The 26194-nt window shown below is 40.5% G+C and overlaps 1 protein-coding gene across 1 annotated transcript; it reads left to right on the forward strand.

Moving 5' to 3' along the window:
• The first annotated feature begins 1214 nt into the window (after positions 1-1214).
• SPACA1 (sperm acrosome associated 1) lies at positions 1215-19487 on the forward strand. The gene is made up of 7 exons (XM_064508764.1): positions 1215-1378; positions 4989-5045; positions 8421-8522; positions 8923-9029; positions 9536-9671; positions 17450-17570; positions 17866-19487. Exons 1-7 carry the CDS (start codon positions 1249-1251, stop codon positions 18137-18139), a joined length of 927 nt encoding a protein of 308 aa, XP_064364834.1. The 5' UTR covers positions 1215-1248; the 3' UTR covers positions 18140-19487.
• Positions 19488-26194: the final 6707 nt, after the last annotated feature.

The following is a 26194-nucleotide window of genomic DNA, read 5'->3' on the forward strand; positions in this document are numbered from 1 at the left end:
TGACTTTGGGTCCTGAAGATATAGAAATAGGATATATTACTAAGGATATCATCACTACTTTGACAATATCAACTTTGACAGCTTCATGAACTTGATTGAATAAGCAATGATTCATTACCCATCAAATAGTATTTTCCCGCTTCTCCAACTTCCTCTTCCTCTACCTCCAATGGTACAACATCTGAGAGCCTCCCAAGTATTTTATAAAAGCAATAATCCTTCTCTTCTTCCGTTTAGGACAAACAACTTGATCAGTTACAGGAATTTTCTTCCATCTTTGCTTTTGCACATATGAGAGCAGGTGCCTTGGGAAGAAATCGCTAAGGAAAGGCTAAGTCAAAGAGATAAGATACACAGGTAGTCTCAAACGCAGTGAAGCCTCTGTTCACTTCCACCTCCTCTAAAAGCGAATTTCACGCAGCCAAGGTCCAACTCCTGCGCTCACAAGCAACCCCGTCGGCTGAGCTTCTTTATTCCAGGGAAATGCAATTGCTGATGGAAGTCATGCTCACTAAGAACCAAGCTGTCTTCCAGAGAGCTTGAGACACCTCTACAGAGGCTTTCTGAACATCAGAGACTGTAAAATAGACCCTACATAAAACGTGGGCGCATCGATTGCAAAGACCGGCCTTGGGGCTGTGCTCGTTCGCAGCCCCTTCCCAAGCCAGCTGCTATACTCTGCACCGCCGACCAGGCCTCCCTCCCTGCCACTGCTGTTGTTCCCTGCGTTGCGGCCGGTTTCCCACCCGGAGCGTGGGCGCGGTGCCGGGGTTGGAGACCTCCTTTGCCCCTGGTTCTGGAGTATCGAGAGTTACTGCAGAAACCTAGAGACACTGTTTTAGGAAACAGGAGTCCGCCACAGAGTTTCGACTCCAAATCCGCCTCTTCGGGACTGGGGGGAAGAGCTGGATGCTGCAGCTGCAAACACAAAGATTGCGATTCGGGCCGTCTCTGGGAGGTAACCAAACCCCGGGCGGTTACAAGAGCCCGCGGCCCGCGTCGCTGGGAGACGGGGCTCCAGCGCACGGACGCGTGCCTCTGCCCTGCAGCACGGCCGGCGAGGAGGCCCCAAACGGCTGCCGGGCTGCCGGGCGGCCCCGAGCCCCGGGGGCCGCCGCCAGGTGACCCGAAGCCGCGAACGGCGCCGCAGCCGCCGAGGCGGGGCCGGGGGGGCAGCGCCCGTTGTGACGCGGCAGCGGTTGCCGGGCGGGCGGCGCGAGGGGGCGGCGGGCTCGGAGCGCGGCGGCCATGGGGCTGCGGGCGGGCGGCACCGCGGGGCGCTTCGCCCCGCTCCTGGCGCTCCTGGCCGCGGCGGCCGCGGGCAGCGGCAACGGCAGCGGCGGCGGCGGCGGCGGCGACTTCGCGGCGGCGGAGCCGGGTGAGGAGGGCAGCGGCCGCCACTCTGCGCCCCTCCCCGCTGACACCGCCGCTCCCGCCGCGGGGATGTCTGCCGCCTTCCGCCCCCGGCGGCGCGGGGCGAGGCCTGCTGGGCCCGGCCGCCCGGGGCCGTGCGAGGCTGCCTCCCCGCCCGCGCCTAGCGATTTCTGCTGCGTGTCGCACGCAGACAGTGGGAAGGTGTCAGGAGTGTGTTCAGCGGTTTAGTGAGGATGAGGCGCGCAGCCTCCCCTTGGGGCTCCGGGAGGGGGAGGAGGGAGAAGCGGGCGCAGCTCCAGACTGGCGCGTGGCTGCGGCAGCCGGACGCGTGGGCTCCGGAGGGCCGGAGGGCGCGAAGCCCTCCGTCTGCTAGCGCGCCGTCCGAAGCGGCGCAGGTCCGTCCGACGAGGGGCCAAGGGCGAAGCTGGCTGCCTGTCGAAAGACTTCCCTACCTCGGAGACAGGACGAGCTCCCCACGGCCCCCTCAGCTGCCCCTCGCCGTCTCATGTTGGGCGGCCCTTGACGGCCGCGTTACACACGCGGGCCTGAGCTCCCCAGCTTGGGAACCGCGCGGGGATGGTGCTGCTTTTTCCCTTTGACCTCCGGCACCCCGTGAGTGCTAAGCTATGGTACTCCGCAAGAGCGACATGACCCAACTCAGGAGGGACTAGGTGCCCCTGGGCTTCACCAGCCTGCCTTTGGACGCTGCCTGTTGGCATTTGGAGTGAGACTCTTAGGGGCTTTGTAAGAGTTTATCAAAATATTCTGCGTGCATTCTGCGATGTGACTTGCAATTAAAATGGTGTATAATGGGAAAAATTTTCTGTTCTACATAGGTCTTACAAGGCTTCCAAATGTAGAGAGGCACACAGGCTGCCTTTGCTGTGCTGGTACTAATTGCAGCCCTCTGACAGGAATGTAAATGCAGTTCTTTAGCACATTCTCATCTCAGCATGTGTGGAATTTACATATATAACTCCTATTAATGCTAATGGAAGCTATATACATGATTCTCTTTGCATAGGGCTGACATTATATTTTTATCTGAACCTGATGCAAGTGGAAACAGCCATCTTATATAAGTGGAAGGATCAGCAGTTTCTTAGGGGAAGCTGTCTTAAAATTTTGGTTCATTGAAAATACAGGCAGAGAATGCAAGTAAAGGAAGCTGCAATTTTGTATTGTAATATCGCTGTGGAAGGTTCATAACATTAATGTAAAAAATACTGTATTGTCCAGGGAACTATTGCTGAGTCTGATCTCGTTTCCTTTACAGTTTCTTTTGGTTGCTTTTAATTCAATTAAATCAGGAATCAGGATCAGTGATTTCTGATTGACGTGTTAATTTAGAAGCAATCAGACTTCTAAGGTTTGGATATGTTTAAAGGTTTATTTGGAATATTAGTACTTAGAAAATACAGTATTTCTTTTACTCGAAGCTATTGTCTCTTCCAGTCAGTTCATCATTCTGAATCTGTGACAAAAGGCTCACGTTGTGCGCTGTGATGTTCCTGTAGCAGGAAGCATCCTGAACCTTCTCCTGTAATTAGGAGAAATTTGCTTTCACTGGTTAGCAAAGTCCTTCCACCTTTTGTTAGTGGTATCTGAAGTTTTGAGTCTCTGAGTGTTTCTAAAGCTTTTTTGTCATCATCACCTTTTTTTAATTTGTGTCTGGATGGGAAATGGCAACTTTTCCCTTCAGAAATGACAACATCCTGCAATGGCTATGCTTAGTTTGTCACCTCCAAATTGAATTACAATGATGTGTACTTGCCAGGGTAGAAGTTTGGGGCTTTTCCTAAGCTGATATGAATTGTCAGAAATCTACTGAGTTAAGAATTTGCACCATCTGAAAATGCCCTAGCCCTCCCTCCCATTCATTTTTACATGCTTACATTTATTCTGCACACACAAACAAGCACAACTCGTGCCAAACTGTTACAGGCATTTTTAAACATGATTGTATTTAGACTGTAGACAGGATCTTTACATTCTCCTCCTCCTCCTCTCTGCTATGCTGGGGTAGCTGTTGGTAGACAAGACTGTTGAGTGACTGTCACATTAATTTAAAAGAAGCTAAGGGAAATGTGATAGGATGTCCATGGTGAGAACTGTTTTCTAAAGAAGTTGGTATTTTGTAAAGCTCATCTGAGATGGAGTTTGATGATACACTAGGCATTTTAAAGGATGTCTCTGTTTTCATAGGGTTTTCATTTAATCATTTTTTCCTTATGCACTGGATAAGGCTGGAGTCTTACAGCAGCGTTCAACTGAATAGTTAAGTTATTGTTTAAGGATTTTTGTGTGTATGCTAAAAGACTGCTCTGATGAGCACAGCTTATATGCTGAAATAAATGTCAAAACCATAGAGACATTTAGAGATAACAGAAGAATAGGATTTTGATGGCTCATTTATAATGTTGGGAAAAAGAGTTCAGTATCAGTTTATCATTGTGAAGAATGTGATGTGCCACTGTAGTGTTAATCCTTTACTATGGAGGAATACAGGTTTTGTATTTGTATATCACTGACTGCAAGAGAAATGGATCCATTCTTTTCAACCTGAGAAATTAAGTTTTGGATAGTGTGTGAAAATGTAAATGTTACATAGAGATTTAGTAGCAAGAAGTGATATATAAACTTGCATTACTGCACAGAAATAACATTTTGTAAACATAAATCTTGAATATAAAAAACTGAGAGACAGTGAAAGCAAACTTTACATTGGTAAGTATTTGTTATCAGAAAAAAATAATCTGAGTAGGCTGGACTGGCAATGCAGACTTGTAAAAACAGTCATAATGACTTGTCTTTTCTCTTTGCTTTTGGAAGAATTAAACTATTGCTTACTTAATGAATTATTTCCAAAGACACTTTACTAAGTTAGTTTTGCTATGAAACAGCTACTGTATCTCAGTATCCTTATAAACAAACATTCAAATTGCATGCTAATAGAAATAAGATATATTATCCAGATTTGAATCCCAGATGGAGATGGGAACCTTTTGCTTCTGTACATTCTGTGAAACCCATTTCATGACCTCAATGCACCATAAAAAATGGAAGGAACCCAATCACAGTGATTAAAACCCGAGTACCTAATTAAAATATTGTACCTGGTTGACTCATCATTGTGCTAGCTGTCTAAACCTGACCTTGGAGTGTGATGGGGAAAAAATCATGTGGGAAGGCTTATGTTAGCCAGAAAGAACAAGGAAATGAATTAACTGAATATTGTTTAATGAAAATTTTTCTTAACTCTTTTCAGTGAAGACCTATAATTTGCATATAACCTAGACACTGCATTTTCCAGAGCATTCAGTAGCCTAATTTAGCATAATAGGCTGATTTATAATAAAAACACATTTTTTCCTCTTAAAGAATCATCTTAAGGTTTAAATATGAATGCTGTTCTCACTGGATTTTGTGGTATAATTTTGAAAAATATCTTATTTTTCTGCTGTAGTTAGTGGAAGAAAAATGTTGGCAAATTTCACATTTCAACTGAGAAGTAGAAATAAGTTTACAGAGTGACTTTCCTGTTAATTGGGCATACCCACCCCTGTGAGCAGGTTTCATTGTATTAGAAACGTAACTTTATACTTTGTGTTCAGGTCTGAAAGCCACCGTGCCCAGGGAAGTAGAATCTGGAGTATGCACAGTTACATGTGGTAAGTAGTAAAGCAGATGAATAAAACATATTGTCATTTGTTTTTGAAAAAAAAAGTGCTAACTGTAGCAATTTAGCAGTTGTAATTTGCTTGCCCTTGTTCACCTCTCATTGATTTCGATTGCCAATAACTATAATTAACAAAAACAATCAAGCTGATTGTCATTAGAAGTTTAGGTCAGATCTGTTGTTTTATTAATTTCACAGCCTGCAAGCTCCTATTTTAAACCAGTTCCCTACGTTTATTGGCACATGAGCTGCCTTCCCCAAAGTAACAATTTTCGCTATTTGTGAACATCTGTGAGATGTTCAGAAGATGAAAGATCTTCTGATGCTTCTCACAGATGTCTTCCCACATAAAATATTGCCAAAAAATTGCTTGCCTGCAGTAGCCTGTTCTGTATTCCACATTTATACAATTTATAAAGCATGCAATGGAGAGGAGAGGTATCATTCTGGAGTAGGAGGGGAGAGAGAAAAATGGGTTGAGCCTTAAGAAGACATCTCTTTTTAGGGTATTGATAGGAATTGCAGTGGGGTTGTAATTATATTGCTTAGGAGGCAGTCTTGAATCAGAAATGCTATTAAATTTGTTCTGAACAAGTTCTGCTTCTCATAAGACCATAGAGAAAAAAAAAGAGATGAGTTTTTGCCCCCATCAATCTGACATTCTTTTCTAGAGTATGCCTTTTTATTTTTTTTTCCAGCCACTTTTGCATATTTCCAATGATAGGGCTTCCTTGATTCCCTAAGGGAAACTATTTCACATGTTAGCACATTCTAGTGTTGGGAGATTGTTTGGCTCTTACCTACTTTATTATTTCCTTTTCTTCACTTCATAACTTCAGAGCTGATTATATGGTCAGTATCGCCATACCATACTCTTTTATGGTCATACTCTTTCTTGGTCAGTATCCCCATTCCATGTATCTCTTTTATCCTCATTGCTTTGATGCTCACATTCTTTGGATACTGAGAAACTGTTTCTTGTGACCCATCCTGCTAGCAGACCTCCTCTCAAATGCCCTGTATTTTCAGAGAATTTCACTGAGTTTTATCTCAGTTTTATGTTTGGTCCCTCAGATTTAGTATTTAAGCCCTTTAATACTGAAAATTGTATACCATCTTACTGAAGAATCAGGAAATGGAAGCTATAAGAAAAAAGAAGAATGCATCGCCTCATATCTGGAGTTCAGATAATGTTTGTAGCCATCATTTGAATGCTGCCTGTTACATGTTTGTCTGTTGAAAGGCTGAGAGGTAGCCTCTTAGTTCTCCCAGCAAAACTGTAAGCTGTTTGTTTCCTTCATATTCCTTCTTAGATTCATTTGTCTAGCCCTTTATATTTATTGCTTTCTGAACTGACTCCATTTTCTTGATTTTTTTTCCCAGTAATGCTGTGTACCAAGTCCATTGCTCCTCTATTCCTACTCCAAATATATTAAGGCATTAAAGCCTAAATACTTACCTGTTAATGATGCCTTGTCATGTTTGGGTAAACTCTGCATTAGTCTTTTCATAATCTAATTCTTTTGTCCACTCTTTCCTCTAGATTCCTCTCATAACTGTTGTTTTCCAATTGCTAAGTATTCCGTTCTTTGTGATCTTTTTCCCCCACCAGATCTATTGATTTACGTTTTTCCAGGGTAAATTTCATTTGGATAATATTCTGCCCATTTTGCAAGCCTTTGTGCTGCATTGTGGCCATTTTTCTATTAGGTTAATTTGTATGACCTGCTGAAGTTAAGACCCAGTAGATCAATTTCATCAGAACTGGCAGCTGTGAAAAAGAGGTGCAGAAGGCAAACATGGGAATGAAAGAAAAAAGCTGCCCGAAAGGAAGAGGCAGAGGAGTACTGACAGAATTTGCAGATCTCCCGAACAGTTTTTTTAGTCATCCCTTTGAATATGATATACTCCCACAATTTTAATATTGCCATAGTTAAGACATGGTGAGATTTTTCCTGATGAATGTGACTACGTTTAGCCCAGCACCCAGATTTTCTCAAGTCAGCCTTTCTGATTTTCATAGGTTTCCTGCCTTTTTTTATTGTCTAAAAAGATATATGGCACTGAAGAAAGCAGAATGCCTTTCATAAAAGTGTCAGTTCATTGTCATTTACACCTCTGTCTGTGCAAGTATGAGATGAGACATTCTGTGCAGTGGAGAATGATCCTTGTTTTGTGTCAGTTCCAGTAAGTGGTGTTGTCTCCCTCTGTCACTCGAAGTACTGTTTCATGAGTTATATGACATCTCTAAAAGATTCTGAAATCCATTGGTTTATATACTACATATTTAAAGGAGGCAGATGCATCAGAAATGCAGTATTCAAATCAATTTCCCATTTATCGTTGTAGTGTAAGGGGGGTTTAAGTTTCCTCTCCCCATGCCTGTTAGTAAACAAAATGCTTCTGGAATAATGGCAAAATCTTCAGTGTTTACTGAGCCTAAACATATTATTCCTTCCTCTCCCACACGCCATGTCATTCCAGTGAACTGTGTACACACTATTTGGCAAAAACAATTACAGCACTTGTTTTGAATTTGTTTGTAATTGTTTAAATGAGGATGTCCCCATTGAAATCCTGATAATGAGAGTGAATACTTTTTACTTAATTGAACAATGTATGGAAATTTTCCTTAACTTTAAATATTTATGATAGGCTATCTGCTGTTCTTCAGTATAACCCTCCACATTGCTGACGGAGTCCTGATGCTCAACACTAGTTTTTGCCTCTTTCACATTACTGACCATCACCCAGTGTGGTCTCTAACAAGCTTCCTTTAGGAGTTTGTTAATGATATTCCTTTGTCCCTCATTGTCGGTTACTGTATGGTAAATCAAGACTCTCCAGGCCCAATCCCAGGAAGTTTTTAGTGCCTTCAGTTTCTGATGACCTTTGTGGGAGTTGAAGACACTTAGACAATCACAAGACTGGAGGCAGACTGAGTTGGCAGTCTGTACAGTAATCTCTGTGCCATCTGATTTGAGCATTTAAAGGCCAGGTGCCTGAATGCTTTGGTATTTAAAGTGAATTAACTGTTTTGCAGCACATACATTGGTTTCATTTTGAATTCCTTTTCTGTAATAAAAATTCTGAATTTATTTTGAATTGTTTTTCTGACACACAGTGGTCCAGATTCTAAGGACCTGTCTCCTTGTGGTAGAGTCTGACCGAAGTAGATGTTGTCTTGAAATCTTTGATGACAATATGGGATAGCTTTAGCAGGCACTCAGAGAAGGTCTGTTTTGCCTGGTGTTTGGTAGATACATCATATTAACATCCACATCAAAGAAGGAGAACGTAAAAACAGAATTGGAAGAAAATGAAGAAATGCTGATTGAAAGATATCTCTTTTTTTTTGTTCCCAAAGGGATTGGCATTCGAGAAGTTCTATTAACCAATGGATGCCCTGGGACTGAAGCAAAATGTATTGTCCGGGTGGAGGAGTGCCGGGGGCAAGTAGACTGTGGATGTAAGTGGAACACTGTGATACAGGAACCTAGAACAAATAAGTTGATTCAAAGAAAACATCCTTATTCTTTGTGCGTGTGGTGGAAGTAGAATGAAAACATTTCATTCTACCCTCCAACTACCCTATTAAGCATGCTATGAACGTTTCAGATTTCATTTCTATACTGATGTGTGTTTGATTTCAAGACCCTGTATCATTTTTCTGTTCTTCTTTTCAATTTTGTAGATACATATATAGTTATAAATATTAGTCCAAGCAAAAAAAGTACTTGAAGTAATTTGGAGGAAAAAAGATGACTTCCAAGCAACGTTCTGTGGGTTGAAGAATTATAAGCTTTATGGTCTATACAGAGGTAGTTTCAGAGAGTTGATTATGTACCTATTAAAAATTCCTCCTGTAGGGGGAAAACCAATTTCTGACAGCCCTGCCAGCGTGAAGATGTCTTGTATTTTTATATCTCCTGAAAATCGATTTAAATATGTTTGGAAGATGTTAATTCCAAACCAGGTAAGGAATTGAACCCCTCTTTATGCAGAAAAGCTACATATTGAATGTGTCTACCACATGCTCCAACTGAGTTGTACAGACTTCTGGGCAGATTATTTCCTTTGCTGTCATAAGGCAAATAAGCCCTGATTTCTCACTGGCAAGTTGGTAATACAGAGACTTACAGGGCTTTGTACCTTTATGGAGCTTCAGTTTGCTTTTTGTTTAAGGGAAACAGTAATTTCAGAGAGCAATATTTCTTTGCTCTTATTTCAGAAAAATTGGGCATAGTGACTGATGAGTGAATACATGTCAGCAAGTCATAAGCCTTTCACAGTTGTTCAAACAAGAGGTGCTGAAGAGATGGGAGGACTTTTCCAGGGGCCAAGGGGTCTTGACATGTTGAAAACTGTTGGGACATTTCTGTATGTCTAATACAATGCAACTCTGCTTTGCAAATCTATTTGAAAAGGGACAAATCTTTTTTTTTCTTTTCTTTTCTTTTTTTTTTTTTATAATATGGATAGCCAGCGGTCATTCTTCCCAATGATTCAGCTATTATGGAAGTACACAGAGATACCCATCCAGTTACTTTCCAGTGTGAAACTCAAGAAAAGGGAAGTGTAATTGCCTCTGTAAAATACACAGTCTACACTACACCTGGTAAGCTCACAAGAATGCTTGCAGTGTTCTAGAAGATATGGCCTCATGTTCGTTAGGTAGTACTCAATCTTCGTAAGATTGCATGTCACCAGTAGTACATAGGCAGGAGCTGGTGTGTTCTAGTAATGACTTGTCATGAAATGCAGGCTGATAAAAGAGAGATATAAAAGGAAATGACAGAATCGGAATGAAGAGGCTTCTTGTCGTAGAAATGAGTATTTTCTTTAGCTTTGTAAATTCCAGATAAAACAAGCAGGTTCTCCTCTTAGCTGCTCATTTATTACTGCACCTAGATTGGTCAGCATGGACTTCTTTTTGTCTCAGTAGGTCAGAAAGGTGATTGGTTACATAGAAGCAGCAGTACAGCAGGCAGTTCTGCAGTTAAGACTCCTTTCCCCTGCAGTACTGAAGCAAGAAAGCAGCCTTTTGAGGTTTCTCTTTTAGCTGCCATCTGGAATTGCTAACGCACAATGGATTTAGAGAAGATTTATACTAAAAAGAATATGTCATAAAACAGTTCCCTTGTACCATCTTTCCCCTCTTCTCTGCTAATGGGATTTTTTGCTCACTTCATCAGGAAAGGTAACAGTAGGCTGATTTACTCAAACCATGAGAATAACCAGTGGAAACTGTAGCTTTCCTAATCAGAGGAATGGCGAAAAAACCTTCCTCATCAAAATGTAAAGTTTTGCATGAAATAATGAGGATTCAGCTGTTATGCAAAAAGCATAGCAGACTAGAAAGAAAGAAGTCCTTGGGGAGACCCACTCCCGCTATCTCTCCCCTCCATGTTTACCTGGGTAAAATAGTCTAGCCTAAGAATCCTGCTTTTATTCTTTCTCTTTAATAAGATAGGCTATTTCCTCTGTCTATGTTGAGATCCTTTCTAACATTGTGCAGTAACCAGGAATTTGTTTATTTCTTTTCTAAATCCATCTTGGCAGTCACAAAACACCCAAAGCTTTGATTATATCAATTTATATTCTTTTTTTTTCTTCTCCCACTATTCAGTCCATACATTTCCTTTTGTACAAAGAGGAAGTTTCCTTTTTGAGACCTACATTAGCAGAGCACATAATCTGTTTTAGGTTTAAGCATGCAAATAGTCCCATTGAGTTGAGTAGTTGAGTCATCAGTAGGACGACTCGCACACTTATATTTAAACTGTGATTAAGTAGTTTTGGTGAAAAGCAGTCAGATGAAGCCTGTCCAGCAGACATAGCCACTGAGAGCTTCTTATAGGACTGAGACTATTGGTTATGGCTATGCAGAAATCTGAAGAAGACAAGTTCTAAGGTTTATTAGGTAGCTTCAAAAAAAGGAGTGGATTGTCATGCTTAGTGCGAGGTTTTCTTCCTTTAGCTTTGTCCAGAGATGTGCACATAACCAGAGGAATTTCTGGGATTTGCTCCCCCAGGACTGCCATTGTTTGGACTTTAAAAATTACCAAATCTTAATTAATTAGGAGAAAGACGTTAGCAGCAGAAGTTTTGATAGAGAATGTACCAGTACTTTCATCATATAGATCCAGTTTTCCCATCTGAGGATGGTCTGAAATCTAGTGAGATCAGAATACTGTATTTACTTTTTCAACAGAATCAGGAGCAAATTAGAAAGAACTCTTTGACAGCATCAAGGTATGCGTCAAGATTCCTTGTGTGTGGATGTAGATTTTCTTAGTTGCTGCCTCATAGTTTGCAGAGCTGTTGTTGTTCAGGCTTCGCAAAGGGGTAATATTTCTTCCCACCAGTATAATGCTCTCTTTTCCAGTTCCTCACTCAATGATTTTTTGAATAGGAGGTTGAAGAATTTCGGATGTAAGCTTATTAGCCCTGTGATGCAAGATGGTTTTTCTACGTACTTCAGAAATTCTAAGTCTTTCTGTTCAGAGAACATTTTTTCCTTTGCCATCAGTTGGTCTGCAACCTGAAGTGTAGAGAAGGGAAGAATCACAAAACCAGTATCAGAAATCAGACTCATTTTTCAGGCAATCTGCAAGACTGAACTGGCTTTTTTTTCTTCATTCAAAACTGGCCACAAAGATTTCAGGTCAGCATAGGTTGGATGGGGAAGAACTGACTTTAGGGGAGGGTCTCATATAGACTTTGAGAAGAGTATTTGAATCAGTTGAACTGTCAAATCAGTTTTAGTTAGGAAGAAAGTAGGCCTGTCTATTAGCTCCTAAATTACTTTTTTTTTCTCCAACTGAGATGGTTCTAGCCTTCTCTCTGAGTCACTCAAGTCCATAAGCTTAAGTTTGTATTTTGTCTTTGTCATGACCTTTCAGATTCCCTTTGCTATTCTACACTGATGAATTTCTTTGTGCTAGTCGCAGAGCTACAGGACAGGGCAGAGGAAGTGCAAATGTTCTTCTTCAGTGGCTAGCGCTTCTTCTTGTCACTGTCCTAGAAGAAAAGCCTTGAAGAGGTCAGCAGAGCTAAAAACCACCAAGGCAACCAGTAAAGGGCAAATGTGTTCACTTTGGTCTCATGCTTTCTCCACTCTCCAGTGCTCTGTTGTTTTACCTGTGAGAACAGCAGGGGCCGGATTCTATGACAGTTCAGGGCAGCTATAGCAGCACACCACTTGAGAGTCTGGCCTCAATGCCAGCACGCGAAATTACATAGCATGACACTTTCTGGTTCAGATTTTGAGGTCTGTGAGGTGGGAGAAGGGTAGGACACATATTGCAAAAGGGCAGGTAAAACATCACAGGATTTTGGGTATATGTTCCCTGTGGAAAAACTTAATATGACTTAATTTTATAACTATCCACTGAGAACTTCCATATGTCCTTACTCCACTGATCACTGCACTTCTCAGTGACCTTCTGTTGAACAATAGTAATGATCTTTTTGTATGAATGAATGGTCTTTAGTAATTTGGCTCTTTACTTTGTTTTCAGAACTGTTTAGACTGGTGGGTACTCTTTGTCTTTCACAGCAATCTGCTGACAGAGAAAAAAAAGTATTTCATCTTCAGCAAAAATTACTGTGATCTCTGCAAAGGAAATCCCATCTCTTAATAACTGGAATTTCTGTATGTCCTTCTTACTAAATCACTACCTTGAGATACAGTAAAGGGTCTTGTTCCACACTCCCACCTGTTATGTTGTTAGGCGTTTTGTGACGGCTTCAGAGCCAGAAGGCAGTTTATTCATATTTTCTAATAATAGTCCTGTGGGACGGAAGTTTTTGCAAGGGAGGAGTGAATGATCTTCCTTACCATGATCTGTGAAGGGTGTCAGCCTTGTGAGATCCTGACTGTGTCCCAAACTCCACAGTTCTCATAAGAGAAAGAGTGAGACAGCGCATGCATGTAGTGACGCTTCTGTGGAGGAGATGGAGGCAATAATGTACCTGTGTGGACACCAGGCAGCAGGTGTCTCAGAGGCCATCCCAGGAACCATTTCTCTTCAGTTCATTTTGTGGTGATGATTTCAGTGCCAGAGCTTCCTTGAGAGGTAGAAGTCGCATCTCTGTAACAGGTTACTGTGCAAATGCTTAATACACATTACCGTGTTCTCCTTGCATTTGCACAGTAATGAAATGGGGATTCCCAGTGCCCAAGTATAACAGTCTGGGCCTCCTCTGTATTTGTGTGTGTGTGCATGTGTGCACCTGTGTATAAGTGTAATCTTGCTCTCACATTTGCATATATATGTACATTTTTAATATGTAGGAAGAATCTTAGAGGTAATCTGGAAGAGAAACATAAAGCTATGCATCACCATTATATTAAGGAAAGGAAAAAAAATAGCCCGCAGAGGCAGAATGTCATTCCCCTCTGCCAAACTGATATATACTATCTGGATCTGAAAACAAGTGGAAAAAACTCCTGTTGGCTGCTGGACCATGTAAACAATTGTTCAAGTGTCTACTTATAGATGTACAGTAAACATCATGGTCTAGGAGGAACTTCAACTCAATGAAAAATCCAGGGGAAGAGGAGGATGAAGAGGAACAGCGCTGCTGGCAGAGGCAGTGGGTTTTCTTTTGCTAGAAGTGGTGAGGAACAGCAGGTGCTCCAGTTTCTTGACGTATATAATTTTCAGTATTGTGAGTCTGTTTCTTAGTGAAGAAATGACTGAACAGAATGCAGAGACAGAATTTGTATTGCTGACATTTTCTGGAGGGAAATACTAGCAGTGGCAACAGATGCTTCTGAATGTATTTGGATTTAAACAAATTAAAGGAGAGATGGTTCCATGAAGGCAGAGGACAGTCCAGAGATATACTGCACTGCATGGAAACCAAAGGAGTATTGTTAAACTCTGTGGTATACAATGGAAGTACTCTTGCTGGACCACACCATAGCAAAGAGTATGTGTTCTCTCTTTTAGAGCTATCCTGCTCTGATACTTGGTGTGAGGGAGGTATGTGCTGAATCTCTTCTGGCCTAGATAAGAAAGAAGTAACTTTCTAAACTCCTTGAGTCAGGTCCTGCATGGCGGCTCAGCCTAAATATATTGTTCTGATGCCACAAAGAAGAAAAAAAAGCTGCCAAGCTTCTTAGCAACTAGTACTGGGCGTACAAATGATACCTTTGTTTCCTCTAATCCAGCATGCTGTCCCCCTATTGTCTTAGCAGGAAGGGACTTGGGTGGAGGGACTGAATGGCGTTTGGACCATTTGGAGCTGGTGGAAAGACCTCCAAATGCCATTTACCAATGGCAGTGGCATTACCAATTACCAGCACATTCCTGACCACAGGACTGGTCTCAAATCAGGATGCCCTGATGCAAGCTAGATACTAAATCTGGACATCCCTTCTTTTTCTTCCTCCCTGCCTTGTTCTGACTTGCACAGAGGAGTAAAATTCAGCTCCATAGTTTAGATGCAGAATTTAAGTACCTGCAATCTAGAGCTAAATCCTACCCTTGCATTTCATTTAAGTTGCACCCCTTTTTTAGTCAAGATGAATGTAAATAATCAACAGGTATAGTGAGAATGCCAACCTTTCAGTACGGTTGGAGAATCCTGAAAAATATATTAGCAGTAGACAATCTGCTTGAAACTAGCAGGTATGTTATCAATCTTTTTTTGAATTGTAGAAGCCTAGAAAATTATCAGTAGAGGTGCACACCATTTTAGGAATTTCTGTACAAAGTAATTGTGAAACATATATGAGATTGCTTTTCTTCATCATTCTTTATGGTGAAATAGTCCACAGACCCCCAGTAGGCTGTAGACTCCAAGTTGAAAACCATTGAACTAGAGTTTGCATGTTTCAGAAAGGAAGTATTTTTCTTTGTTGACTAAGCTAAGCGGGCTTTTTAAAAAGGCTGGTGTAAATACTTCTTTGGAATCTTACTTGTAAGCAGAAGATGTTTTAAGCTATGTTCTGGTTTGTAGCAAAATTCTTACTGACTAATTGGAAGTGTTGCCTGGACTTCAGGAGTGTGGTCAGGGCCTTAAAAGTGCACCTGATGAATCAGTCTTTGCTCATTTTAAAACAGCTTATTGGGAAGCCACTTTTCTGTCTGCTTCTTGCTTGCATTTTAAAGGTGTGTATTTACTTGGAAGGCTTCCCCTCTGTATTATCAGGTCGTGTCTTGGGCAGTTCTAGTTCTTGACTGCTGGAAGAATTTCCTTCACAGGAAGAAAGCTTGAGTAGATTGACAGTGGATAAAATAAAACTTGCTTTTCTCATCAGCAGGCTTCTGTTACAGCCTGTAAGCAAAAGTACCCTTAGAGCTCTAAATTCACATTTTGCCAAGGGGAAAAATAAAATACTAATGTATTTGTAATGAAATTGCAAAATCAAAGATAATTTTAATTAATGTCCATTCCCCCCAACTGCATATAATTCTAAGAAGGCACAGTCCAGTCAGTGAAGTGAATTAGTCTAAAAGCAGGTAGCTCTACATTGTATGAAAACCCCAGTGTTCAGACTTATTTTGTATGATATTCTCAGCCAGTTAACCATTCTTACCTGTCCTATATCTTGAAGAAAGATCAGGAGAATTCTATGGATGAGCTCTGGTTTAAGAATAACAAAATGAAAATTCCGTGATGCGGGAGAGTGAAACTCAAATGATGTGATGGAAGAGTTGCTTAGTTACTGCAGTGATGACAGTGGAATAAGACCTTGTATAGAAATAGAAATGAAATAGAAATAGAGGTGGTTTTCCTGCAGTCATTCTGGTACACAGAACAAGAATTTTGAGTACCAGTCAGCAACCAGATAGCACCTTATAGTTTTAGAATATGTGTGGTTGAGGGAAAATGAAAGAGAAATTAAGGTTGTCTTGTGTAAAATTATCAAAGCTGGAGGGAAGATGTCTGACATTTCATTGATTTGATTGAATATGCTTGAACAAGTAAGTTCAATTAAATTTCAGAACAAGGTGACTGGGTTTGCTTTCCAGGCATTTCTTTATCCATTGTCAAAAAATAGATGGAGGAAATTTGTTGACCATCTTCAGTGTTCTCCACTCTTCTTGTGTTGTGCTTTAGTCATCTCCTAATGGGTATATATCCAGTGTTACATAAACCAGCCTAAGTATTGTCAGGGCCATTGGTTTCCTTAGATGAACACTCCAAGGTTTAACAGGCTGCAGTATTAGAAAAAAACCTCCTACTTGATATCTTTTCTACATTTTTCACTCCTCAGTTTCTTGCAGCTGCTTTTAGCTAAGTTCTGCATTTCTGGGCCATGCAGAACAACTCCTTTACATGCTTGGTGGTTATTTGCTTTAAATAAAGGATCTACAGACTTAGGTAGAGACAGAGAACTGAAAAGGAGCACTCAAGTCATTGAATCCAGTCCTTTGTTAGCATACTGTCTTTTATCTTAATCATTATCATTGCAACAATTGTGATTGTTAGAATTCTTTTGTACTGTGGTGGTACCTTGGTATCTCAGTCCTGGATGATGGAGCACTTGGTTCCAGGCACAGAACAAAGGAGTCATGCCTACCTCAAGTGGCATACCATTTCTTGTGATTACTGTTTCTCTATAATTCATATAACTTATGTGGGCATGTCTTGAAATCTTATATTGCAACAGTTCCTAAAGCAAAACTATTTTTATATTAATCATTCTTAACATTTACCAAATAGGTACCTTTTTCTCTCTCCAATTTTTTTTTCTTGTCAGTCTTTAGGAACTGCAGGCCTTGTTGCACACTTACAGACACTGCTCTGAGCTGTTCTGCTATGGCTAGCATAGATTCGCTAGTGTATATATGTGCATTGCAGTGCCCTTTTCTGCCGCAATTATTTTGGCTAGTTACTTCTTGCCAACATTCGGCATTCAAAGCTCTGATCTTTCTGTCTGCCATTTAAAACCACTAGGTCTTCTTAGGCAGTAAGAGTGGAATTCTTCTAACGAGCAGTTCGCATGTGAGCTAACTGTCGAGACTCCCCATACATCTGTGGAATGGGATCAATTCACCTCATCCTGGACATCTAGACCAGGTCAGCTGAGTGTGGCTTCGAAGCGCCAGTTTCTCTCCACTGATTATAGAGACAACCTCAGATAGCTAGCTCAAGTACCTACACAGTAAAAGATCTAAAGCTAAGTGAGTTGAATCCCACGCCACATGTCTTGATCTCCATTTGCTTGCCTCTTCTCTGGTCAGATGTGTCTTTGCAAAGAAGGTATAAAATGTTATTATTCTGACTTAGCTGATTTAGTAAAAGCCTAACAGTCATGAAAGATGCCAGACAGTAAAGAATCAGGCCCTGCTCCTTCTCCATACTGTTCATGCCATAAAATGACTAACTCATTTGAAAATTTGAACATAATAATGACCATGTATTTCTTTTCTTCAGAACTGGAAAGAAGAAAACCAAGGAACACAAAGATAGATACAGTTCTGATCTTTTCCCTGGTAACTGGAATCATTGTGATTGTTGCTGTGATGTTTGCATTAATCTTTATAATTCTTCACCGGTAGGTGGACAACATACAATATGATTTTTGTGTGTTATTTGATCAAAATATGGTATTGCCGGTAACAAACATGACTTGGGATGAACTAATTTAATTTTTCTGTGGTTTAATATTTATGTTGCCAGTAGATAAAATATGAACAAACTTCTTGAGATTAGAAAGAACTACTTTGCATTGGAAAGAAGTATTTTGCAAAGCAACTATAAAGATTGTAGATGGGAGGGGAATGATTCAGAGCAATCTATGTAAACCTACTTAAATGTACATTTTTGTTCAATTCTCATTTTCCTTTCAGAGCTGCTTTAAAAAATATTTGGGAATCAAAATTTGGGAAAGACAGCAAAAACAAACAGCTGGCCAAAAAAGATTCACAAAGAAATGTGGAAGAAACAGCCCCCTGCTCAGGGTCAGGATTGGCTGTGAGAGGAAGTGGAGCCTCTGCACCTGGAACGTCAGCTACAGTGTTCTCACCACCTGAACCAAAGACAGCACAGGAAGTGCCACAGCCCTCACCCACAGAGAATGAAGTACAGGAGTCCACCCAGGACTGGCAGAATGAAGAGAATTAGAAAAAAAGACTGGGTTACATATATATATGATATAAAAAAAAGATTAAATATGCTTGAGATGCGGGTTTTAAGAAGTGCTTTCTATAGTTCATTCACTGGCTTGGATGGCTGAAATTTAAATGAGATGGGTAAAAATACTTCTCTTTTGAGGTGGACATCACTCTCCATGTAATTTCATGGTCTGGGCACCTCTGAACTGGATGACCAGAGCTAGATTTTTGGGAGGATCTTGAAAATGATGTATTCTCTAAGTTGGTGGTTTGATATAGTTTAGGCAAAGACCATCCTGTGTAAAGTGCCCCTTATCTCACTGTTGATCTTCAAACACAGCACCTAGTATGTAATCACTACGATCCAGTTTCTCCTTGACACCTAGAAGGGTATATAATGATACGAAAGATGTTGAAAGTTACTTCATAAGTTTCATTAAATTTGTACTTGCACATTTGCACATGTAACCATTTTTACCAACAAAGGGGCCAAAATACATAAACAGAAGAGCAGCCCCTTCGGGTCAGACCAAAGGTTCGTTGATATCAATAGCCAAAAAAGGATGCCTAGGGAAGAGTACAAGAACAAGACAAGCTTGTATGATGTTCTTCCCATGTACTCCTCCAGCCTCCATCCATTTGCATATTTTTAAAGTCTGTTGCAATTTCTAAGCAGTTAGCAATCTTGAATAGACTTCTTTTCCATTAATTGTTTGGTGTCCCCTTGTACCCATGTAAACTTCTGTCATCTACAATATCCCATGACAAGGAGTTCCACAGCACAACTATGTCTGTTGTCCATTTTGAACCCAGTACTTGCTAACTTCATTCATCACACCTCTTCCCGAAAAGACAGTGAACCGCTATTCCCCACGATGATCTTCCTGCCACTGATGATCTCTTAGGTGCCCATTATGTTACCCTGGTTATTTGCTTTCTAGACCAAAAAGTGCAAGCTTACTTAAGAATTCATCCACAAGTTGTTCCATAGCTCTGACCAACCTTGCTGACCTCTAAACCTTCTCCATTATGTGATTACTCTATTTCTGAAGATGCTTTCTATTTGTGTAAATAAATGATGTTTGATGCAAATAAAAAAAATTAAGCTGAGCTGATGACATGTTGAAGAATTGACTGTGGAGTGATTAAGATTTTTAATAGATTTTATGATTAACTTTCTCTCTTGAGTGTAACAGAAACTCTGAAAACAGGCCAAATACCAAGCACTCCAGGGTAGAGAATGCTTCTCAGTAAACAACATTGCAAAAAGTTGTAAAAAAATAGATTGGAGGTAGTAACTCATCCTCTCAAAGAATTCCTGTTCTCTTCAGTTCCTGTATTGCTGCAGATGTTCTAACTGCACCATCTGCACATCCTTAAAAAAGCATTATCATATTTTTCATAGATACATCATTTTGTTTGCTGTTTAGTGAAAGGATCATTTACATTTTTTTTTTGAAAATAAAACATTTAAAAATGACGTGTACTTAATTGTATAAAAATATCTTTTTTAAAAAGGAAATGATATTTTTGGTAACACTATCATTGGCTATGTCATTTTATATCATTTGATGGACAAGCCTAAAAGTCTTGCAACATTAAGAAGAAAATGCATAGAAAAGGAGAGAGCGGACAATAATAATGTTGCTGTTTGCAAAACTAGTTTACACATTCAGAGTGAGTTTTTACCCCATGCGGTCAAAGACAGCATATTGTAGTGAGTCTGGGATTAGGTCTGGGATGCTGGTCTTAAAAATAGACCAAAACCAGTTGTTTTTACTCAGGAAAATGTTCCCACTGAAATTACATTATGTATAAAAACGCTATCACCAGCTCAGTGATTGACTTCTGAACTACTGCTTTCATGGTGTAACTTAGGTATGGCATAATTGAAAGAGGGAGGTAGATTATTCATTTTCATAATGATGTGAAGATGTACTATTTCACAACTATTTTATATTTTAGCAACATTTGCAAGGAACCCCCCCAGTCATATTTAGGTTGATATTTTGAACTTGTGAAATTTCCATGGTCTGCTGGCAAATCCAGCAGAATGTGATAGATACACAAGCAGATTAGTCGAGAAGATGCAATTCAGAAATGACTGAACTAAATCTGTGCTGGTAAGGGTGGGGGTCCTTATGGCAGATCAAGGAGTTTTTGCTCTTTATTAGCTTATATTTTGTAAAATATGATTATCTTCAACTTTTTTTGTTCTCTTTTAACTTTCGTACCTTAAAACCTCCTACAAAATAGAAAAAAGAATCCCTAGAAAATTTGATGCAAAAGCTATAGCATGAAACTCAGCAGAGCCCTTTGTTCCTCCACAGATAGGGTAAGCAGGCTGTTCTGTTATTAAGGCTGCAATCACAAGCAAGCTCCAAGAAATGGAGAAATTTGGAAAGCTGAGATTACTCCGGCCAGAAAGCCACCATACAACTACCATTTTATCATTCTCTTGCCGTGGATGTAAACCTGAATGAATTGCTCTTTTTACTAGATGCAGTATAAAGCACAGAGGAAGTGCAAAATGGTCTTTTTAACATAACCCGTAGAAACTTTCACCGACTTTTGATCTCATAATCCGAATAATATACTCACTAGTTCAGAGGAGAAGCAATGATGGATAAAGAACATCCAGGAACTAATGTTTTATGTTAAATATTTTTAAAGGATGAAAAACATGTTGCAATCTATTCAAACTCTTCTGGCAAAAAGTAGTCACCATGTAGGATGTGTAACTGAACTTGATATAACCTCTTTCTCTGCCATGTCTGAGAAATGTAAAGAATGTTTTCATTGTTACATTGTGGTAGTGGAATTTTCTCCTTTTCTAAAGATTTGAGTACAATATTTTTATTTCCTCCTCTTTGCTGCCTGCAGTGGGAACATTAGCTTTACTGACTGCTCCAAGGTAGGAAAAGTATTCTTATTCTCAGACCTTAAGCATGTGCCTGAGTCCTATTAAAGCTAGTATTATTTCAGCACATGAAGTGAGAATCTATGCTGCATTTCTGAGGGGAGAAGCAGAGGGGAACTAGAAGGAGAAGAGACAAATGTCACCTAAAAATGGTCTTTAATGTCTCTTGACATTAGAGCTGTGTATAAGAGCTTCTGGATAATGAAGCCTCCCTAGTCCAGTCTGTAAACTGTGGTCTGCTTAGATACCGTGGTGCTGGGGAGCTCGTAGCTTCACCCTCCTTCAGGCGCCCTCCTACACCAAGCCTTGGAGGGCCATCAAACCGAGAGACTTCCTCCCCCACCTCAGCTGCACCCAGGACTTCTGGTATCTCCTGCCACTGCTCCCACTCCTTAATCTAGTTTACAGGGGCCAGAGCAAAGGTGAAAATCTCATCACGCTTAAATTTAAGCTTCTACTTACATTCTTTCCTGAGTTAACAAGTCCTCATGCATGTGTTTAAGCAATTTCCTGAATCAGGGCCAAAATGACTGTGCCATCCCTTTCTTTCATTTGCTTTTTATTGTCTTACCTTGCTGCATCAGTTTGCTGGTTTTGTCTTAATTTAATAATCTTTTAAACATTTCTCCACTATTCTTTCATCTCCTTTTACTTTTTCTTCTTAAAAAAAATCTTTTTGGAATGCATAGCTTGTCTGTATGTGACCCACCATCTGTCTCAGGAAATTTAGGATGCGTTTATATAGTTATTTAGATCTTCATGTATGTGCAGTTTCATTTATGTATGGTCTAATAGTATATACCATAGAAATCGTTTTTTTTCTTTGGCAGCTTTACTAGCTCTTTTTGGAAGTGAAATTTTTATTGTGAATTGCAGATATTTTCTTTTTTTAATAACTTCATATAGTCAAACATACTTAACAAAATACTAAGTGTTCATGGGTTTTTTTCTTTGCTGCTATGCATACAGGAGAGAAATTGCTGCAGAAATACGGGCCATTTTTTAACCTGATGTTCTATAAAGTAAAATAAAAAAATGCTAGCTGAAACAGATTTAGCTCTCCATGATTGGTGGCAAAATTTTGGCATTGGGCAGATATTACAGGGAGCAAATAATTTGATTTATGAAACAGAAAGCTACAGCTAAATGTGAAGTCAAAGGTACAGTATTTTATATTGGTTTTGGGGATAGAGCTCTGCAGTTTCCAGTTATTTCTGTAAAGGGTAGAGATGGATTTTTCATAAGAGCTGAGGATTCAGTTTCCACTTCATTATGAGAATTTCTTCATATTAGGCCAGTATCATGCACTTATGGTTTCCCAAGTTTTTACCTAGCGGTATAGAAAAACCTTGACTTAGAACTGGGTCAGAGCACTTAGATTGGAAAATTCATTTTGGTGAATTTTGGGGACAAAGCTAGTTTAACAGGAATTGTGTTTTGGGGCTGTGAAAAGGTAATTGGAGAAAATACTTGCATGTCTGAAGTGGTTAAACCCAAAATCCAGCATGGTTGGATGTGGATAATTAGTTTTTTAAAATTACTTAACCTACATGTGTTTTGCACTCTGTTTATCCTCATATTCTTACAATCAGAAAGTTAGTGGGCAAAACGGGAAGACTTTAGCCAATTAAGTCTTCATATTGGACTGTAAATCCTTTCCTAAAGAGATGTTTTGGTATTGTATGTGTCTACAAAGTCTTGTAATACGATGTCCTGATACTTATTGAGGGTATTACATTATCACAACAAAAGAATTAAATAATAATATGAAGCTGTTGTTCAGATGAAACACTACTTTGGGCTGTATTACACCTGGAATAACAATAAATTTTTATGGGAAGGACAGGTAATATTAATAATCAAAATTAAGATCCCTTGACATTTCCAGTGATCTAGTTTTCTGTTGCTTATAACCGCCAAATTTTAGTCTTTAGGCTGAAATTATCCATGTTGAATGTTTAGCCCTCAGGCTACTATTTTTCTTTCTGGGAATATGTGCAGCCAATAGTTTTACTTTTTCTGGAGATCCAGTCTATGGAAAAATAGCTTGCTAATCTCATATTGAAAAGAAGAGCTTTAGCAGTCTAGCACTTTGAATGAAGCTTGGGATTTGCTGTGGCACCGCCTATGTAACAAAGATACATTGTTTCCATATCCACAAATCTTCCTTCCAGATCTGGCCAAATTATAAACTAGGAAAACTACAGCCTTGTTCAAGAAAGGTTGCAAAATTGCAGCACAAAAATTGCAAAATTGCAGCACAGTTTCTTGGGCAGATCAGATTCACTGTCCCCGAAAGAGACAGAGGAAGCTCCAGACTCTCATACTCTGACCTTTCGCTGGACAGGGTATGTGTTGAGGCCTCCGAAGGGCTGAATATGCCTCATCCTAGAGATATGGTTCATCAGGAAGCTCCCCGGACTTTCCTGGTAACACCTGATCTGCCTACTCCTTGCTAGTACGAAGCAGGTCATGGTAATCAAGAGTTTCACTGCAAGAATCTAGGAAACATGGAGGATGACCCCTCTCAGGTAACTGCAGAAGGGGTAAAACTTAGAGAGGGAGGGAAGGAAGGAAGAAATAGAGAAAAAGAGAGAGAAAAAGAGAAAGGGAGGAAGGGAGGAAGGAAGGAAGGAAGGTGATTGGTGAGACTTGGGGAAACTAAGACTGGACAGGAAAGGGATGACACTGACCTGGAGCTGAAGTAGGAAGGAGCAAGAAAATCAAACCAGGTTAGGAAAGCACTCTCAGAGCTGCTGATGGGAGGGCAGGCTGGAAAGAGGGAAAATGGGAAGGGAGCAGAGACTAGGAACATGGGAAATGGTCATGGAAGGGAGACCGAGAAAAAAAAATAATTAAGGAGAAGCAGAAGTCCTGGGATTAGCAGGACAAAGATGTGGTGCCTAGAAACTTGATGGAAGTGGGGAGAAGGGGGGACACTGTGAAAAGATAGATAGATACCTGTGAGCAGGATCTTCACTGAGGGGAAGAACTGCTAGGTAAAAAGTCAGACAGGAATAATGAGGAATATGGAGAAGGAGACTGGGATTGAGAGACTTTAGGAGGCATAGAGTTCAGCTAGGGAGCCTGGTGTATTGAACAGGAATATGCAGAGGAGAAAGGCAGGATCAAGACACTGGAGCTGGAGAAACAACCTGGGTGTTGGGACAAGAAGGCTTCAGATTGGGGTGATGAGATTGAGCTGGAGAGAGCAAGGCTGGAAGAGAAGACGAGTACTGGAGGGATAAGCAAAGAGGGGAGACTGGAAGCCACTGGCATGAACAGACTGGAGCAAGGAACAAGGGAGACACAGGACTAGAGCTGGCAGTTCTGAAAGGGACATGGCAGAGAGACGAAGCACAGGGAGGTTGTTTGGAAGTACCTGTGTCTACCTGAACACTCTTATCTTACATCAAGAGCCTGGACTGCAGCCAGTTTTTCTAAGCCTCTTCAGACCTCTGCTGTCAGGAAATATCTGGGAGCCTCATTAGCAAAGCATGTGTTTCACCTCCTGTGTTTGCAGTCAGTGTTTTTGGAGAGTGAAGTCATTGCATTAGCTCAAGTATCTAGAGTTCTGGCCCGGAGCTCAAAATCCCAACCCTGCCAATGGAGGTTATGAGCAAGGTGCCACCTGATAGAACACCTGAATTTTTTCTTCTGAGTTTAAGAAATCATAGGAAACGTTAAAAGAATTAGAAGTCCAAGTGTTAGGAAACATCAGCCTGTAGGTGGGCTGTGCCACGTTAGCCCAGCCCTTGTCTCTGGTGCTTACCTGAAGTTCCTGGCTTGCTCCAGGAATGCATTCGTACAGAAGGGACAGAAAAGCAGGGTAGCAGAGGACCAGCCAAAGCTGTCAGGTTTGACGGGGCTGGTTAAACTAAGCAGATTAAGCAGGAGGGCATCTTAAAGCAAAACAGAGGTCAGAAGTCTTCCTTTTCCCATCGTTAAGTTTGGCCGTAGACTGACATGGGGCCAGAACTTCATCCAAATAACTTGAAAAGGAGAAAGAGAAAGCCACTGAGGAATTTAATGGGGACAGGACAGTGAGACACAAACCACATAAACTGGTAGACTTGTGTGTGTATATTTACTTTGCTGTGATTGATCCTGAAAAGGTAGTCAGGTTTTTTAGTGGGTTTTCACTTTCAAAGCCTGCAGACTTTTATCATTATAGATAAATAGATAAAGGTAAATTCTTTGCCTCATAAAAAGTTCATCAGGCGAATGATGTACTTCTTTCAAAATGTCATCAGTCTTCCTGGTCCAAGTGATATTCACAGCAGGTTCTCCACCAGTGGAAGTCAAAATGCCAACTCCCTTTGAACAGTGTAGATGCAAGCCACGTATAATTGAATCTCTTATTTTTATTGTTGCAGCACTGATTTTATACAGGCTGCCCATGTGCTGCACTTGCTAATCTCAGGGGAGGGCATTTGTGATCTTCTGAAAAAGCTTAAACGACGCTTCCAGAAGGGTCCACGAGATCATCTGGTCTGATCTCCTGCCTATAAGAGGCTGTTCCCTGTCTCTCTATTACCTTCTTGCTGAATCTAGTAACTGGACTGAAGACTGTGTTTAAACAACACCTGCAAGAAAGGCACTGAGGCTGGAAGTCCAGCACTTACCTTGGCAATTTGTTGAAGAGGTTTATTGCCTTCTGTGCTAAATAAGAATTGCTCCTCATTCAAAATATGGACACATCTGGTTTCATCTTTCAGCCACTGGTTCTTTGTTCTGCTGAATTAAACAACCTTTTAGTGCTTGATATTGTTTTCTTCATGGATATGCGAAGACCCTCTAATCAATCACTTCTCAGTCTTCTTTTATGACTAAGCTTTTTAAAAGTCTTGTCAAATGCCTTTTTCTCTAGTACTTGGGTACTTTTTCTGGCTCTTTTTTGACAGCTGGTAATTTTTCAGCATTCTCTGTTAATACAGCCAAGGACTGTATAAGCCCCTATGATACTAAAGTCCACATTCAGCTGCTTGCTGTCTCTATATCATAAATCTTTTGCAGAATAACATCTTTATAAAATGCAGTACCTCGTTCAGTAGATATAACCTGCATTCCTTGTTCCTGGACCAACTGCTTCTCATTTGGCCTCTTTAAATCACACTGGGATAAGAGTAGTTCCCACATGTTCCT

Source organism: Dromaius novaehollandiae, chromosome 3, assembly GCF_036370855.1.
Source record: "Dromaius novaehollandiae isolate bDroNov1 chromosome 3, bDroNov1.hap1, whole genome shotgun sequence".
Classification (NCBI taxonomy): domain Eukaryota; kingdom Metazoa; phylum Chordata; class Aves; order Casuariiformes; family Dromaiidae; genus Dromaius; species Dromaius novaehollandiae.

What these genes read in the sequence shown, in the direction of transcription:
- SPACA1 (XM_064508764.1), top strand. Translation starts at nt 1,249, where the DNA reads ATGGGGCTGCGGGCGGGCGGCACCGCGGGGCGCTTCGCCCCGCTCCTG. An exon ending in CTTCGCGGCGGCGGAGCCGG is followed by an intron (nt 1,379 to 4,988) that starts GTGAGGAGGGCA and finishes CTTTGTGTTCAG; the next exon opens with GTCTGAAAGCCACCGTGCCC. An exon ending in AGATGTTAATTCCAAACCAG is followed by an intron (nt 9,030 to 9,535) that starts GTAAGGAATTGA and finishes TAATATGGATAG; the next exon opens with CCAGCGGTCATTCTTCCCAA.